The 16,112-nt window shown below is 41.3% G+C and overlaps 1 protein-coding gene across 4 annotated transcripts in view; it reads left to right on the forward strand.

Moving 5' to 3' along the window:
* The window catches only part of SMARCAL1 (SWI/SNF related, matrix associated, actin dependent regulator of chromatin, subfamily a like 1), a 35,263-nt gene that overhangs the window by 15,763 nt on the left and 3,388 nt on the right, over positions 1 to 16,112 (forward strand). For 3 of the 4 annotated variants that reach the window (XM_040561429.1, XM_040561430.1, XM_040561432.1), the window contains exons 10-14: positions 6,214 to 6,354; positions 11,211 to 11,429; positions 12,247 to 12,317; positions 14,549 to 14,651; positions 15,746 to 15,928. In XM_040561429.1, coding sequence (XP_040417363.1) covers positions 6,214 to 6,354; positions 11,211 to 11,429; positions 12,247 to 12,317; positions 14,549 to 14,651; positions 15,746 to 15,928 — 717 coding nt within the window. Of the gene's footprint in view, positions 1 to 6,213; positions 6,355 to 11,210; positions 11,430 to 12,246; positions 12,318 to 14,548; positions 14,652 to 14,878; positions 15,711 to 15,745; positions 15,929 to 16,112 lie in introns of those variants that run through there. The other variant, XM_040561433.1, reaches the window with a different exon arrangement.

Below are 16,112 nucleotides of genomic sequence, written 5' to 3' on the forward strand. Positions count from 1 at the left end.
GGAAAAATAACAATTTTTACCTCATTGTAGAATGCTCAGAAAGTTTTCTCATCCTTTCCTACTTGTAGCTTTGCAAGATCAGCTCGTCAAAATTATTTGCAGGCTATAAGATATGGAAGATGGTACCCGTTAAATGATGGCTAATTGTCTGTATGATCTTACTGAGAATGTACAGTTTCATGCTATCACCTCACTGGTCTTACAGCACTGAGAGCTGGTGCTCTTAAAGCTGAATTTCACCCTTCTGAAAGCGTTACGAGTTTCATGTTCTCATCATGCGCTTTCTCACCCATGAACAGCATACAGTAAGAAAGGAACCTTTAGAGAGCACTTCTTGCTAGGTGTTCACATAAATTGCATTTTCCTGTTTGCTGACTACAACTTCTGGAGTGAGTATTTGCTGTAATAGCCATTCCTCTGCCCTCCTTGCTTTCCAACGTGTGTTTTGTTCTAAAACTAGTCCATTTGGCAGCTTTGTCCTCAACTACCAGTGAGTGATGCTGTACTCGCTACTGGCACAGCACATGACAGCAACGTTTTATTTGAAAGAACAACCAAGATATGACAAGCCTTCGTGACCTGAATACTGGATTTAAAAGCTATCCTGTTGTCTGTATAGTAAATAGTCAATGGGGGTAAAAATGGGATTATTTTCAGTATCTTACACGATACTTCAAAATTGTTGCATTAGAGGAATTGATGAAGTTGCTGCAGTTTACTGTTGCTAGGAGTTTGAGAACTAAGGATAATATTCTTGCTCTTGCTTTCCTGACATTTAAAAGGAGCAGTAGTGAGTCTCTTAGAAGAGACCCAAAAAGCTGTATCCATAAGCAAGCTATTTAGAGGCACAGTGCGCCTTGTACATCAGTCCCTACCTTAAGGGCTCAGTTCAAAGCCATACCAGTGCTGTAACAAGAACCTGAGGAGTCAGCTCATGCCTCGTCTACCTTCTAGGTAATCTAACTTTTGTTGGCAGCATACTACTCTAAAATTTCTTAAATTCTTAGTTACCTTTATTTTCTATGAGGTCCTCAACATCCTTAAGCATGAAAGCTTAGTCTTGAGCTGAATTTTGGGGACAGAAAAGAAGCAAACAAATGTGATCCTTTGTCCTTACTTGCTACAAAGATTTATGAGTCCCTAATGACACTGGACAGATCTAAATTAAAATATTTCTGTGCCTGAAATGTTTCTGTCCCTTCTATTGGTTCTTAATGAATTCCTTTCATCTTGGTAGAATCTGTTCCTGTGACTTCTCCATTTGAATAACAAGTAAAATATAAAAATTGTTGTGGGAGTTTAGACAGAACTGCACAATAACCAGATTAAATCAATACATTCATAATAAAGATGACTTACCTTGGGTATTAATTTTGAATTTGTCTTGTTAGACAGCCAAGCTGAATCTCTACCTTTGACATATTTAACCCATGGTTATAGCATTTAAAGTCTCATTTTACTTCTAATATCTGACATTGATTATTTTTCAAAATGAAGTGGTATTTTTAACCACTCAGTTATAATTTATCTTTCCCTGCTCTGTTGAATATGTTGTAGGGTAAGCATGGTATGGAATTGTCAAGCAGAGCCATGTATTTAACACACGGTCTAAGTCTGTCAATTGGGGACTTCTAGACATTTTAAAAATATTTAAAAAAGCAAACAGCAACAACAAAACCCACCAAACAAACCTTTGTGTAGTATTCAATATCGTTTATGACATACTTAGTTGCTACCCTGATGGAGATACAGGAAAGTTTCTTGCTTGAGGACAGTAGGCAAGCAGTAGCAGGGCCTACCTCTCACCTTGCTCTCTTCCTTAGTCTCATGCTTTGGACTAAGTTCTCCTGGGCATACTGTCGATACTTGTTCCCTTTACCTCTGTCCTACGTCTGCCTCCCATAGTGTTACATCTTTTGTATGCATTTCATGTTCCTTTCAAGATCACGCTGGCCCAGAGACATGAGGGTTGAAGAGGGAGTATACGTGCTACCAATATCCATAAAACACCAAAGCCCTAAGGAAAGAAGAGAAAGAAGAAACAACAAAATGGAAGTTTTTCACTGATCTGCAGAGGGATCTCTTGGGAACTTGGGTGAAAAGGATTCTACATCCTTCAACCAGCCAAAGTGTTGTGTTGTTTTTGTTCTGTAATTGCATGGAGTATCAGAAAGCAGTGGAAACTGGGGAAGGTTCCACTGGAATATGGATGAGTTTTTGTTTTTTTTTTTTTTTTTGAGGCATGACACTAAGTTTTTAGTGAAGAACAGCATTAGAAACTGAGAAACATATAGTCGTATTTAATCAAAGATTCCAGTGGCATAAAATGGGCTTATTTTTGTTGTTCTCCGTATGAGTTCCCCCCACAACATTTGGGTAATATTACTCATGCAATTGTTCATATTGAGCTGCTGCTCAGATTGAGAGCATGATACACGTCCTGATCTGTGGAGGGTTAAAGGTCTCTGCTTCTATTACGGAAGTCCAAATGCATTGTGTAGCTGGAATATGATACTCTGTGCTTGTTTTAATAAAGAGATCCCTAACAATAATAAAAAGAATTAGATCAATGCTGAAGGTAGAAGGTGAGGAGGGAACAGAAAAATCTTCCTGGAGGAAATAAATAGCTGCTCTCTTCAAGCATTACAAATCCATGTGGACTCGATTAAAAAAAAGCATTTCCTTGTTGTCACCTGCTGAGAGGAAGAACTTCATCTTGAGATCAGAGAAGCTGTGGAGGCATCTCCAGATCTGTTCTCACCTTCCGATTTTCCTTCTATCTTGAAGCAGGGAGGTAGTGTAATTTGCTTCAGTCATTGTCATTTATCACTATTTGACACACATTCTCTTTCTGGGTGTCACTTAAGAATAGGGAAAGGCTTATATATTTTTGGAATGACCACTCTAGGATCATCTTATGAAATGCAGAGCACTATCTGACCCAAGTACAGAAATAGACTCCCCAAAACAGCTGCAGCCCTTTCCCTTTATCAAATAATCTTCTATTTTATGTATTATCCCTATTACATTATGGCCACTCTCAGATTTTTCATTTCACAGGATAATGCATTCTTATGCTAAGCAGTTCAAAATGACAAAGTAAGCAAAAATTGGGGACACGAGTAATTGTGCAGTCAGAACCAGCCATACTTTTTAAAAAAAAAAAAAAAAAAAGGCGTGTCAGCCTGTTAGCATATGGCAGAGCTCATGCTGTGAAATTCATTTAAGAGAGACAGTCATTGTATGTTAATGAGGCTCTTTGCATGTTCACTTACTTCTTTGCGGCACAACGCTCCCCAACACCCCCTAATCACTCCCCTTCCAGTCAGTTGGGTGCTGGGTTTTGAAAGTGCCATCAGGGTTAAATTATCCTTTGACTTTCAAAAGTAATTTTTTGTAAATGTTATCACAGCTGTGGAATTAATTCTTGCTGGTGTTCTGTGTGTGTGCAAGTGTAATGCTGTAATGCCACAATCGTCTTAGGTTACTCGGTAAAAGAGGGCTACAGAAGAGGTGTCACCTCTTCAAGTCATTGTCAGAGTTCCTTTAAGCAGTTTCATAAAAAAGTAGCTGTAAGAATAGTCACAGGGACACAAGAGAGAGGAGGGCTCCTGTCGAAGATTTATCTTCATACCTGAACGCAAACAGGTAGCTGAAGTGTCAATGGAGATGTGTATCAATTGCTGACAGTTCTGTTTTTGCTGGAGAATCCTTGCTGCTCGCTGCGCTCATGTTTTCTGTGCTGTTGATCCATATTGTCCTGGTAGACCTTGTAAGGAAGAGGGTAAGCACTCACTTTTGACACCACAGAAGGCTCATCGGAAAACAAGAATAAGCAGTGATCAGCAGAGACTTCTCTACAGGAGCAAATCTCTGTTGGCATCTATTCAAAATGAGTTGCCAGTAGCAAAGGAAACGTGAATCAAAGCCATTTCCTTCATCCAGAATTTAAGTAAGTCTTCAATGCTTGAAACCTTTTCTGCCTAGGATTTTTTTTTCCCTCTCTTAGGCTTCTTCTGTCATGGATTTTAAAACTGAAAGGAATTATTGGGATAATGAGTCAGACCACCTATGTTCTACTTCTGGAATTAATTTCTGCATGTTCTTAGCAGCTGTTGCTTAGGTAGTACCTCTCTTTTGTTTCTTTTTTTTTTTGTTGGTGGTAGTTGTTCTTGGTGTTTTTTGTTTGTTTACTTATCTTGATTTTTTAAAATGGTTGATTATGTATTAGGTATCACAACCCTTAGTAAGCGCTTCCAGTGGCTAGATACTATTTCTGTTCAAAAATACCTTGCACACAAAAGCAGCAATTGGACAAGTTTAAAAATCTGATAACCCGTAACTTTATAATTCCCTCTTTTGGTGCCTATTTTGGGATTGGAGAAAGAGCAAGAAGCCCAGCTGTTTTAACTACTGGAGAATTAGTGTTCCAACCTTGTCTTCCGTAGCTCCTGAGGAGTGCCCTCCAAGGAGGGGGAGCCTTGGGAATAGTGTAAGACCTTTCAACACAGTTGATTTTATGTTACATTTAGTATGTCCTGGGTCTGTTTTGAATGCACATTGCTTGGAAGTGTCCCAGCAGTGCTGTTCACTCCCATTCTGTCTTGACCTCGATATGTTCATTTCTGCAAGCTTTCCAGGAGGAAAAAGTTTTGATTTGGTGGATTCCTGAAGATGTGGGACTGGCTTGTCATGTGTTACAGAATATTTCTCAGTGTGGTGTCAGTTAACTCCTCAAAGGCTTCTGCAAAGCACTGGGTATTGTCTAGGTTTTGCTTGGTTGTCCTCCGCTGTTACCTTCATTTTGAAAACTGACCCAATTTCTGTTTTATCACTTTGTTGCCTCATGGGGTCTGAAATCTTTGGGTTCTCTCACCCCTACCTCCTTTGAGTAGAGCAGGGACCTTTGTCTTGTGTGAACTAACACTTACCTTCTGACACGTCTAAAGGTTAGACACCTCCTCTTATTTAGTTTGATAAATATCCTGCTTTTTTAAAATGTTTGTGGGAATTGTCTGATCCTTTTGGTGACTGCATTTCCTTCGGATATGTTTAATAGGGATGGAGGGGGAAGGCAAGTCCCACCTTCATTACAACCTATATATATATATATCTGATAGAGTCCTGAAATTAATTTCCGGTAGCTGATCCGTGAACTTTTTCCACCAGATTTGGTTGGTGAGTGGATGAATCAGCTGAATAGATTCGGGTGACTGGTAGATCTCGGTGAAACGATAAAAGAATTTCATTTTCTTTTTCATTTAAATGTGAATGAGCTGTTGGTACAGATGTCACTCAAGAATCCCTTTGTTATTTTAATGAACCTGCTTTAAACCATGCAGGAAATTACAGGGCATTTGTAATTTAACTACTATATGTGAATTTACAGCAGTAGAAATTCACCTCTCACATCTAATAATAGAATTAGATAATACTGGACATAAGAGGCTAGAAATGCATCTTGGAGGCATTTGTTTGTGGTATAATTTTCCCTCAATTTTGGGAGCATCTACTTTAGATAATTTGTGGGGTTTTTTTTGGTTTGCCTACCCCCCTCCCGTATCAGATACAAAGCTTTTTTTTTTTTTTTTTTTTTTTTTTACAGTATTCTTATGTGATTTTGGCCATGGCTGCTAGACAGACATCTTCTGACCTTTCTTCAGGCAGCATCATCTATCTCTTCTTGCTAGTAGAACTTAAAAAGAAAAAAAAAAAAAAGAAAAATCCTACTTCCCTAGATGCCTTCTGCTTTTGTGAGCAAGATGGTCTGTTTATGGCTTGCTGTGGCAGGTTTATTACGAGAGGATTTATTCTGGAGGTGAGGATGTACCTGAGAGGGGTGTGTGTCACGCTCCTGTGGCGTCTGGTGCCAAATGAAATGTTGTGCCAGGCGTCAGGTATCAACGTGCCTTGTGCGTAAATGCCAATTCGGAAAGTACTGTCATAAAAATTGATGTCCCCTTCCCTTCCAGCATGCGGGTGATGAATAAGAAATGTTGCAGGTTGTCCCGCTTCCTGGAAGCGTTAAGCCTTCAGCGAGTGCCTTCAGACAGCGAAGGCCAGAGGTGTCTTTGGAAGGTGAAACGCCCTTCCATTTAGGGTGACTGAACGATGGCTCTGGGCTTGTCTTTTGGGGGCCGGGGATGACTTCTTAGCAGGTGCTGCCACTGTTGTGAGCTGTATGATAAGGGATGTTCCACTTTGCTTTCCCAGGCGGCCAGGAGAGTGATCTTACTTTCGGGAACCCCTGCCATGTCCCGGCCTATGGAGCTCTACATGCAGATCGCGGCTGTCCAGCCAGACTTCTTCCCGCAGTTCCACACCTTCGGGCTCCGCTACTGTGATGCAAAGAAGGTACTTCGGTGTGGCGCTGGGGAAGTGACAGTGGGACTCTTCAGACAGCATTTTATTTTATTGTTTTATTTTCTTAAACTGAAGTAGAGTGTTTTTTTTCTTTCCCTCCTTTCCCTCTATGATATTATGTGCTCTTCTTGAGAAGGTCGTACTCCAAAGTAATATTTTGAAAGCTCTCAACCTTAGAAACGGTAGGTGCTGCAAATAAATCGTGGGCCTGAGATATGGAGGCAGTAAAGCTTCTTGTCAAAATCTGCCCTGGAAGGGCACAGAAATAAAAAGCTAAAAACAAACTTGGCCATAGTGTAGGGAAAGGAGCTGTTCTGACAAGAACTTGCCGACAGCTTTAAATGGGCAGAGTGGCTGTGGGCCTTTTAAGCAGCTCTAGGATTGGGCTAATTGGCTAAAAAACAGTCTCTGGTCTGGTTTAGTGACTGTTTTAACAACGTGAGGCCTCTGTTGCTTAGGATTTTGGATTTCTTGCCTCCAGCTAGGTAAAAAATTAAGACTTACAGTCTGTATTCCTCCTCTTCCAATTCAGGAAATGGATGTGGTGCCCAACAAACCTTGGAAATAAATTAATCTATCTTATCTGGAAGTGTTCTTCTCTTCTAGGAGTACTTCTAAGAGTACTTCTCTTATCCCTGGAAGTATTCAAGGTCAGGTTGGATGGGGCTTTGAACAATGTGGTGTAGTGGGAGGTGTCCCTGCCCACGGCAGGGGAGTTGGAATTATATATGATCTTTATGGTCCCTTCCAACCCAAACCAACTTCATATATATAGAGAGAGAGTATGAGAACATAACAGCATTCATGTTAGCAAAGCTCTGCTTTCATGGCAGAGGATTGGAACTTCTAATTTCTCCATCCATAGTAGGAGTTGGATAGGAGGGAGAAGGCTGCAATTTCTACTGAGTTTCATTATCTTTGCTGAGAGATTCCTGTCTGAGCAGTGTCCAGTGTGCTTTTCAGAGGGAAATGAAAAGATGCAGTTTAATCTTGTTGGTTTTCTGCAGTAAAAGGGAGGGTGAATTGTGAGTGTAAATAGGTTTGGAGTTTCATAAACCCTTTGAGGGTAAAGTTCTGCATGACTTGCTGTTGCTTCAATTACAAGGCATATGGACCTCAGGTAAGATGTGGAATTGGATAAAAGAAATAAAATTGTTCTGCACGATCCAGGTTGTACCAATGTATTCTGTATAAATGAGTTTTCAGCCTACAATGAAACTCAGCATGGAGGTCACAGTCTGTATCAGCTCCCCTTCAAAGCCTCTGCAGGGTTTCTAGTACAATTTTGTTTTTCTGTTTGACCCACCTCTACTAGACAGTTGAACATTACTGGTCTTCTCAGTGCTCACCTGGGACTTCTGCTGCAGTTAATGGCAATAAATGATACAGTGAACCTAGAAGGAATTTGCTTATTTAGACCAGAAGTGGGACTGCTGGAAATGAAGAGATGTGGGTAGTATTTGAAGTTAAAAGTAGGACTGCTGCGTATTAGGTTGCTGTAAATCCACTCAGCTCTGAGTAAACTAAAAGGTGTTTTGATGATTGTAGTGTTTCCCTCATGATTGCAGCGTGTCCCTCAGGTTTGTTTTTGCAGCTCTAACCTGAGATTGTGTTAAGAGTTACAAGCTCTCTGAAGAACTGTTGTGGTACTTTTGCTGGCGTTATTCAAATAGGTTCTTCCTTCTGTCCTGAAAGTGAATGAAAGCATTGTAAGTGGGGTGGAGTGGCACAAAACCAGAGAGGTTTTGCAAAACTTTTGGAGGTCTGTCAGGATGAAAGGTACTCTGTAAAAATATTTTGGTATTAATTATAAATCTGGTTGCATTAGAAGATTAATGAAAAATTGACAAACCTGAACCGTTCAATTTAAAACCAAAACCTGACAACTTTCTGTTTGAAGAGAATAGATTTCATGACAGAAAATTGCAGATATCTGGCAGATGTGATTAGGAAGGATATAAAATAAAAGTTTATCGTTTTGCAATTCAACCTCCCAGCATCTATACTCTTAAAAATGCAGCAAGTGAAATGTCACCTGCTTATTTACAAAATAGCTCAAGTCTGTTTCCCAAAATACATGCTGTGAATTCATTTTTCAAACTGCGTGATGTTGGCAAATATTAAATAATTTCTATCTGAGCACATGCTCTGAATTTGTAAGAGTTTGGCAGCTTCTGCGAACACTGTAATAAGTTTACTGACTCATGTAAGATGCTGTAACACTTTGGTAAGAAAATCACAGTTGGATGCATTTGTTCTGGAACGTTATGGATCAAAGCCAGATGTGTATTTTGGCAAAATAATTGTCCTTTTTTCTCTCTCTCTTTTTTCATCATAGCGCATGCTAAAATATATTTTAATAATTCCAAGAAATAATTCTCATTACCTAGATGCAGTACAGAACTAGTATGTTTCCCCGTTTGCAAATTGTTCCAGCAACGCGGTCACCTTAAAAGAACATGCTGCTGGGATTCTGCCTGGATATACTTCAATATGACAACAGATAGGGTATTGGCTCCGTTTCTGCCCTGTTCTTTCAGTCACAGTGATGTTACTCTTCTGAAATGAATTGTGCTACGTGGCTGCAAAATATACGTATCGCTTGTCTGTTAGGGAAAGGGAAAGTGGAATAACATGGGTTGCGTGAGTAGAATGAGCCTGCGGAAGGTGTCCAAGTCCCATAGCAGGTCTTGCTCAGCAGCCTGCTCAGCGTTGGTTCCTGCTCCTTCCCTGCCAGAGCGCTGAGCAGTGTGACCAGGGAGCTTATCAAACTGGGTGCAGCACCAGGTCCTTCCTTGTTCGGCACGTCTGCTCTGCTGAGTCCGAAGCCTGAAGATAGGCAGGAAAGGGGGCAAAGAGACTGGGGCTCAGCCCTGTCAGCTTTCATGCAGCACATGCCTAAAGCTAATAAACCCAGCTAGACTCGAGGCAGCTTTTCGTGGACCTGAGGGACCTGCATTGCACTCCTGGTTACAGGGAAGCAGAGCAGTAATACCCACGTTGGCTTCTTGAGGGCCTGGCTTAGATCCAGGTGGGTTTATTACCTCTAGCTATACACCGCTGTGCTGTTTTCAGAGCCAAATTCCCTACTCTATGGGACCCAGTCTGGCTTTGTATCAGGGTTTTGAATCATTTCTAGCTTTAATGAACCAACTACAGATAATCAGAAGGCACCATCATTATGTAGGAATAGATTAAGTCAAATGAGTTTTAATGATGACCATAGGTGCCAGAAACTGTAGTTAGTTGATGGTTCGCAGCACTACAATATGGCCATAGAATTGCAGATTGTCCTGTTAAGTCTCAACGTGAAGTAGGACTATTCATTCCAGATATCATAGTGGTCTTAATTGCCTGTGACCTGTTGGATTCCTCCTCGTTCTGTCTCATAGCATGTTCTCATCCCTGTTCCATCAAAGCACTATCTGTTCAGACAGTCAGTGAAGTGGTTAACCATGTGTCTGGTAAGATTTATTTTTTGGTCTCCTCCATTCTACAGAAGGATAGAGGGTGAGGTGAATACTTGAGAGCTTTTTCCTATTTTACTTCAAATTCCATGTTGTAGCAAGCTTCTCTTGGGGAAGGCGAATAAAGGAAGTACAGATTATTTTTTTTTTTCCAGTTAAATTTATTTTAGCAATTAAGGTGGTACAACGAGAGCAGAGCAGCAGATCAGAGGGGTTCGTGCTGAGGCTCCCCACATTTCTGTTATAGGCCATCAAGGAGTGTATAGGTATAAATGTATAGGGGCTGCTTGCTTTGGATTGTTTGAAGATCAGAACTTGGGTTTTTTTGGTAATGCTGCTACCAAGACTTGGAGTTAGAGCTGTGACGAAGATTTTCCCCCCACTTGGCTTTCAGTATTATTGTAGCTGTATTTCATATATTAGTTGTGAAACTTCAGCGAAAAGATTGCTCTTTATCCTTTAAGTCATTTTAAAAACATTATTGGTCTCCTGTCCAAAACCAGGTTGTTGAGAGAGATTTCAAGAACTGGGAAGTGTACTGGCTGCTGGCTTAGCTGTTCTTTCCCAGAGAACAAACGCTAGGCTGTGGGGTTACCAGGAGGAGAAGAGATGAGCTGGGGTTAATTGAACAGTTAAATATTGTCCGTGCGCAGGATGTTGGAGAACAGGGCAGGTTCAGAGGCAAGTGCTTCAAGGTGGAGAAAATGAAGGGTTTGTTCAGAGGAGCTTAGAAGTGATAATACATCATTCAAAGCATTGTCTCCTCGAAGTATTTTAGACCAACATTTATTTATGATCTGCTTGAGTCTGAGCCAAAGATGATTATGGCAGGAAGCAGATCAAGAGACGGGTCATGGTGGAAAGCAGGCGATTTTGCCTCAACATTTACTAGGTGTGTCAGACGAGTGTAACATCTCTGTGAAGGCATTTGCATTAAGGATGCCTGCCCTTATGCTGCTACAGATGCTTGTCTTTCAGCGTAGAGCTGAGGTAAATCCATGTGCACAGAACTGCAGTGAGTTCTGCAGGCCTGCCCAAAGCTACAGGTGGAGAGCAGAAACACCGTGCTGGGTAAGGATGAATACCAGGGCACAGGGCTGTGGTAAGCATCTCTACCTTCTTCTGTAGGCCTCTTTCCTGCACCTCCCTGAATACTTCTAGATAGGAGAAAAAGAATTTGATAAGTAGCCTTCTCTTGTTGGGTGGGTTTGTACCCTTCTATTTTACCACCGATTTTACCAAATCTCTCTTCCTACTGATCACTGAGTTCTCTCTTTATCCATTTTCCCTGGAAGTTTATTCCGTTGTTGAATCACCTGCAGACCAGGAGGGCCAGTCTCTTCTAAGTTTGACGCTAATAACTGCTTTGGTCTTTCCCAGATGCCGTGGGGTTGGGACTACTCTGGATCATCCAATTTAGCTGAACTGAAAATTTTACTGGAAGAATCCATCATGATACGACGTCTTAAATCAGATGTGCTTTCCCAGCTTCCAGCAAAGCAACGCAAAATGGTTGTGGTGTCTCCTGAAGGCATTAATGCAAAGACCAAAGCTGTCTTGGCAGTTGAAGCAAAGAAGATGGCCAAAGGATATGGAAATGTAAGTCAAACTATTTTCATGATGCAGCGTTGGTATTTCAGGTGCCTTTATTTTTCAGATTAGGAGATTTTTTTTTGTTAAATCAAATTAAAAACATCAGTGGAGAAACAGTGCCCTGTGTTCCAAGGAAAGTCAGAGCTACACCCCACGCGATGGCACAGTGGAAGACTGTTCAAGGCACAGTTTTAAACAACTCAAAACAGATCTGCTTTTTTTTTCCTTTTAAGTGGTCTGCTTTATCCCTTTGTGTCAAATACCATTTATTCTCTCTTTCTTCTTGTTAGTCCCCTGTAATTGCCTTATGTACCTCTTTTGACTCTATTTACTCCTCTGTCTTGCCGTATAATTCCATTCAGTGTACAAACACAGCCTTGTTGAAGCTGAGTTGCAGAGTACAGCAGTAGCCAAAAATGTGAAGACTGGATTTTTGCAATTTCTTCTTCTATGGATGGCAAAAGCATTTTCTAGATGCCTAGATTTTTAATACAGTTCTGTAATAACCTGGGAGTTTTTCCTTGCCATTTTAGTTGGGAAATGCTTTATCAACTAAAACTGCATTTGTGTTATGCTTGTCATTCGACTTGTAGGAGTTGAGTGGGAGATAGGAATGGAGGTGTCAGAAGTAGGAGTGTGAGTATCTGCCATGCCCAGTGGCGTGTAGACTTCCCCCTCCAATCCCCTTTTGTTTTACGTTTTTAGGCTGATTTTTTTTTGCTAGCAAAGTGCATATGGGCAGCAACAGACATTCCAAATCTGTAAGCAAGAAGGTAGAAAAGCCATTTCTTGGACTCAAATTTATTTTTCTTTCCCTCTGCAGAAACAACAGGAGAAAGAAGCTCTTCTCCTCTTCTACAACAGAACAGCAGAAGCTAAAATCCACTCAGTCGTGTAAGCTGCATGTCACTGGTTCATTCTTGCCTAGTAAAATGTGTTTTTCCGCTGAGAACAGGAAAATGGTGCCTTAGAGATAACAGTGCAGGGACATGAAGCATAGCCTCAAGCCAGCTTAAAAAAAAATTGATTTTAATTACAATGCACTAAACATTTTCTTCTCTCAGAATTCCTAGGCTGAACAAGTCTTCTGATTTCATTCCAGATATGGTTCTAAACTGTGTCATTTGAACCGTCTGAAATTACTTGGTGTTTGGGACTTGGATCCAGCTCCCCACTCCAGACCCTATTTCAATTTAAGGAGGGGTGGAGTAATGAAACTAAAAGTATCAACAGAATTTGAGAAAACAAATACTGCAGTAGTACTGCAGCAAGAGCCCCGAGCCAAAAAGCTTATGAGATGGTCTGAGCTTTAGTTATGTTGTTCTCTAAGGGTGTCACAGCCGCTACTGGAGTTCTTGGCTCTTCCACAGAGCTCACGTGGGACCTCAGTAGCAAAAGTTTTCTCTCATAGATGTGCTTTTAATTGTCTTCTGTAGGAATAATTTCCTTCTGTGACTTTCCATGCCCTTTCATCCTTAGCCTTTCTGCTGGGACTGCAAAGGAGTTGCTTTAGGCCATTTAACATGACTTTTTAATAAGCATGCTAATAACATGAAAACAGTTTACTTTTCCACAGCCCTCTGAATGCAAGGACCAGCTAATGTGCACTGATTTCACAATCTCAGACCTTGCTGCAAAATCCGTCTGTTTGGCACAGAACTGCACTTCAGAGTCCCAGCTCTCGTTTCTGTAGAGGACTTCCTTCCTTTTGCGTTAGTGAACAGTTAGTAGAGTTTCTTCCTTTTATATTCAGTTGCAAGTGTGAACTGAATATAAAACCATAAAGTGTTGTTTACTTGACTCTGCAGGCACTGAGAAGTAGGAGCTAGTCCACTTTTTTCTAGGGTTTAGTAGCATTTAAAGTATCAGATATTACAAGGTGCTGATGTACAGTTCCCTCTAGCTAATGGTGCTGTCGTATGAACATTAGCACCTCCCTTTCCTTACCCTTGATGACAGTTTCCATGGCCGCTCTGCGGAGTCACTGAAATGACTAACCACTTTGTAACTGGATATATGGGGGTGAGCTATAAAATAATTGGAATATGTTGGCATCTGCTTGCTACACTGAATGTTCACTTTGATATTTGTTTTACTTTAAAACCCAGCAATCCCACTCCGAGATTGCTTTCTTAAATTATGTTCTATAACTGGGGTCTGAACATCACAGAATCCAGGGAGCTGGCTGCAAAGCATTGATCCATCTTAGTATGGTGCTGGAAATCCTGCTTGGTGTTGTCTGCCAGTTGCTGCTGGCCTAAGCCGTGTTGTATTTAGCAAAGAACTTGGTATTCCTGGTCGTGCAACAACTTTGCCATTCCAAAGAAAAGAAGGCATTTTTATAATCTACTCTGAAGGCTGTTGCTGTATTTACTTATAAATTTTAGGATTTTATATGTTTTTCGAGCTCTAGTTTATAGTTGACCCAGTTGTATCACAAGTTACTAGATAGACATGTGTTTGGTACTCAGCTGGTATTCATGTGATTAGTCCATGGCAAATGCCAGACGTTTTGATTTAATTAACACTGTTTAACTGGATTTGAAATGAATCTAGTTGCCTTTCGTTTGTCCTTAGCCTATATGCATATGGATGGTTCCTGGAAATAGCTGATGTATATAGGTTGTTAAGCTGTAGTAAATATTAATATGAACCCTTACAAGAAAAACGTTTTTACAATACCCTGATGCATGCATTTAGGCACTTGTTGTTCTAAAATAAAAACAATCCTAAGTAAACACTGTGTACAGATTAGTTTAATGTATTGTGATCGTGCAAAAGTCAGAAATACAGAAGGGTGGATGGACTAGCCAAAAAGTACAGGCAATTCCTGTTCCTTGGTTTGGGGTGTCATGATTCAGGTAGGAGACAATAAACTGATTCTCAGTGATATACAAGTACAAATGTAGGCAGCTGTCCAGCTGGGATGAAGAAAAATGAGTCGATTTTCGTGTTATATCTTTTTCAATCTGTAGGAGACTTGACTTGCTACTTGCATTTACTGCAACGTTTTATGCTAACCTATTTCCTAGTTTTTGTAGGATGAAAAGTTTCTTTAAAATCTGTTTTGGGCAAAGTCTGTATTCTCTCAGCACATAATTCATTTTTTTCCCTCTTTCATATAGAGAATACATCTTGGAGTTACTAGAAAGCGGAAAAGATAAATTCCTGGTGTTTGCTCATCACAAGATAATGCTGGATGCAATAGTTGAAGAGCTGGAGAAGAAAGTAAGTAACGACTGAGTTTTGTCAACTTTATCACTATTCCAGCTTCACAGCTGCTTAAGAGCTCCCCAGAGTTATGGCTGGTCAGCTAGTTTATTAAAGTTAGGGGCAGAGATGATTTCTACTTGCTGTGCTTCTGAATGTGCCCTTCACCAAGGGAGCTGAGCTGTCAGGGGGAGTGCAGGATGGGATGCACTTCGTATTAGCTGAATGGCTTTCGTTGTATTCAGTGTTCTTTACTGATCTCCATCATCTGCCCTGGAGCTTGTGAATTCCTGGAGGAGTGTTACGCTGTGTGGCTCTCTCTACTTTTTCCTCCTGGCTTTCCTCAGAGATGGAGAAGGTAACAACCCAAGCCCAGCTTTGGCTTCATTCCTTTGAGTCTATGGTCTCTGGTGGTTTTGAACTGGCATACTGTAAGGGGACCTGCTATACCTGAGCAGTTGTCACTGACTTCAAAAGTGTTTCGCTCATTATTCACGAGAGGTTTCTGTGGATGTTACTAAAGACTTCTGGGTCACGTTGGGGCAGTGAAGGATGGTTTAAGTTAATATTTCAAACTATAAACACAGTGGCAATGGTGACTTTGCGTCTGTGGCAGCATTCTCCAGCAAAGCAAGGAGGTTTGACCGTGAGGAATTACAGCCCTGCATCATCCAAGTTTATCATGCCTCTCCTGAGGAGCAGCTGAGATATGTAAGATCCCATCTCCTTCCATTGTAAACAGAGGAAGACTTGAGGCTGGAAAGGTTGTAACATCAGTGTGCAGATAATATTCTGCTTTTTGTTAAGCTGCTTGCCTTTCCACTGTACCTGAGTTGCCAGCTGGTTGCTGTCCTTCCTGTTGCTCAGGATCAGTGTGGGAGCAATGGACAGAGGAGCAAGGCAGATGTTGTTGACAGAGGGGAAGTACATGACACGCTGAGCTACAGTGCCTTAAAATGGTGAAAGGTTTTAAAAAGACAAGAGTTGCATTTTTAACTTTCTTGGTTCTGGCATGGGGAAGGGAAACGGAGTCCACTAAAATATGGAAGGAGAAGACAGGAAAGGGGACACAAGGCTGCTGAGTACTATCTTCTTTCTCTGCCTTTTCTCAGCGTGTTGAATATATCCGCATTGATGGCTCCACGTCTTCAGCTGAGCGGCAGTCTCTGTGCCAGAAGTTCCAGTTGTCAGAGAAGCAGGTGGTGGCCGTTCTGTCCCTCACTGCCGCAAACATGGGCCTGACTTTGTCTGCTGCGGACCTGGTGGTGTTTGCAGAGCTCTTCTGGAATCCAGGGGTATGTATCCTGGAAGTGTCAGGGGCTAGATGCTGCCTGGAGAGCAGAAATGTTGGCTCTTGGGAGGAGATGTGATGGGCAGGGGATATCCGCTAGGGTTCCTCTCTTTCTCTCTCTGGTGGCTAGTTGTCAGTGCACCACCAGCTGCCTGGGCTTGTAACCAGTCAGCGTGGCTGGTTATACT

Source organism: Cygnus olor, chromosome 6, assembly GCF_009769625.2.
Source record: "Cygnus olor isolate bCygOlo1 chromosome 6, bCygOlo1.pri.v2, whole genome shotgun sequence".
Taxonomy (NCBI): Eukaryota; Metazoa; Chordata; class Aves; order Anseriformes; family Anatidae; genus Cygnus; species Cygnus olor.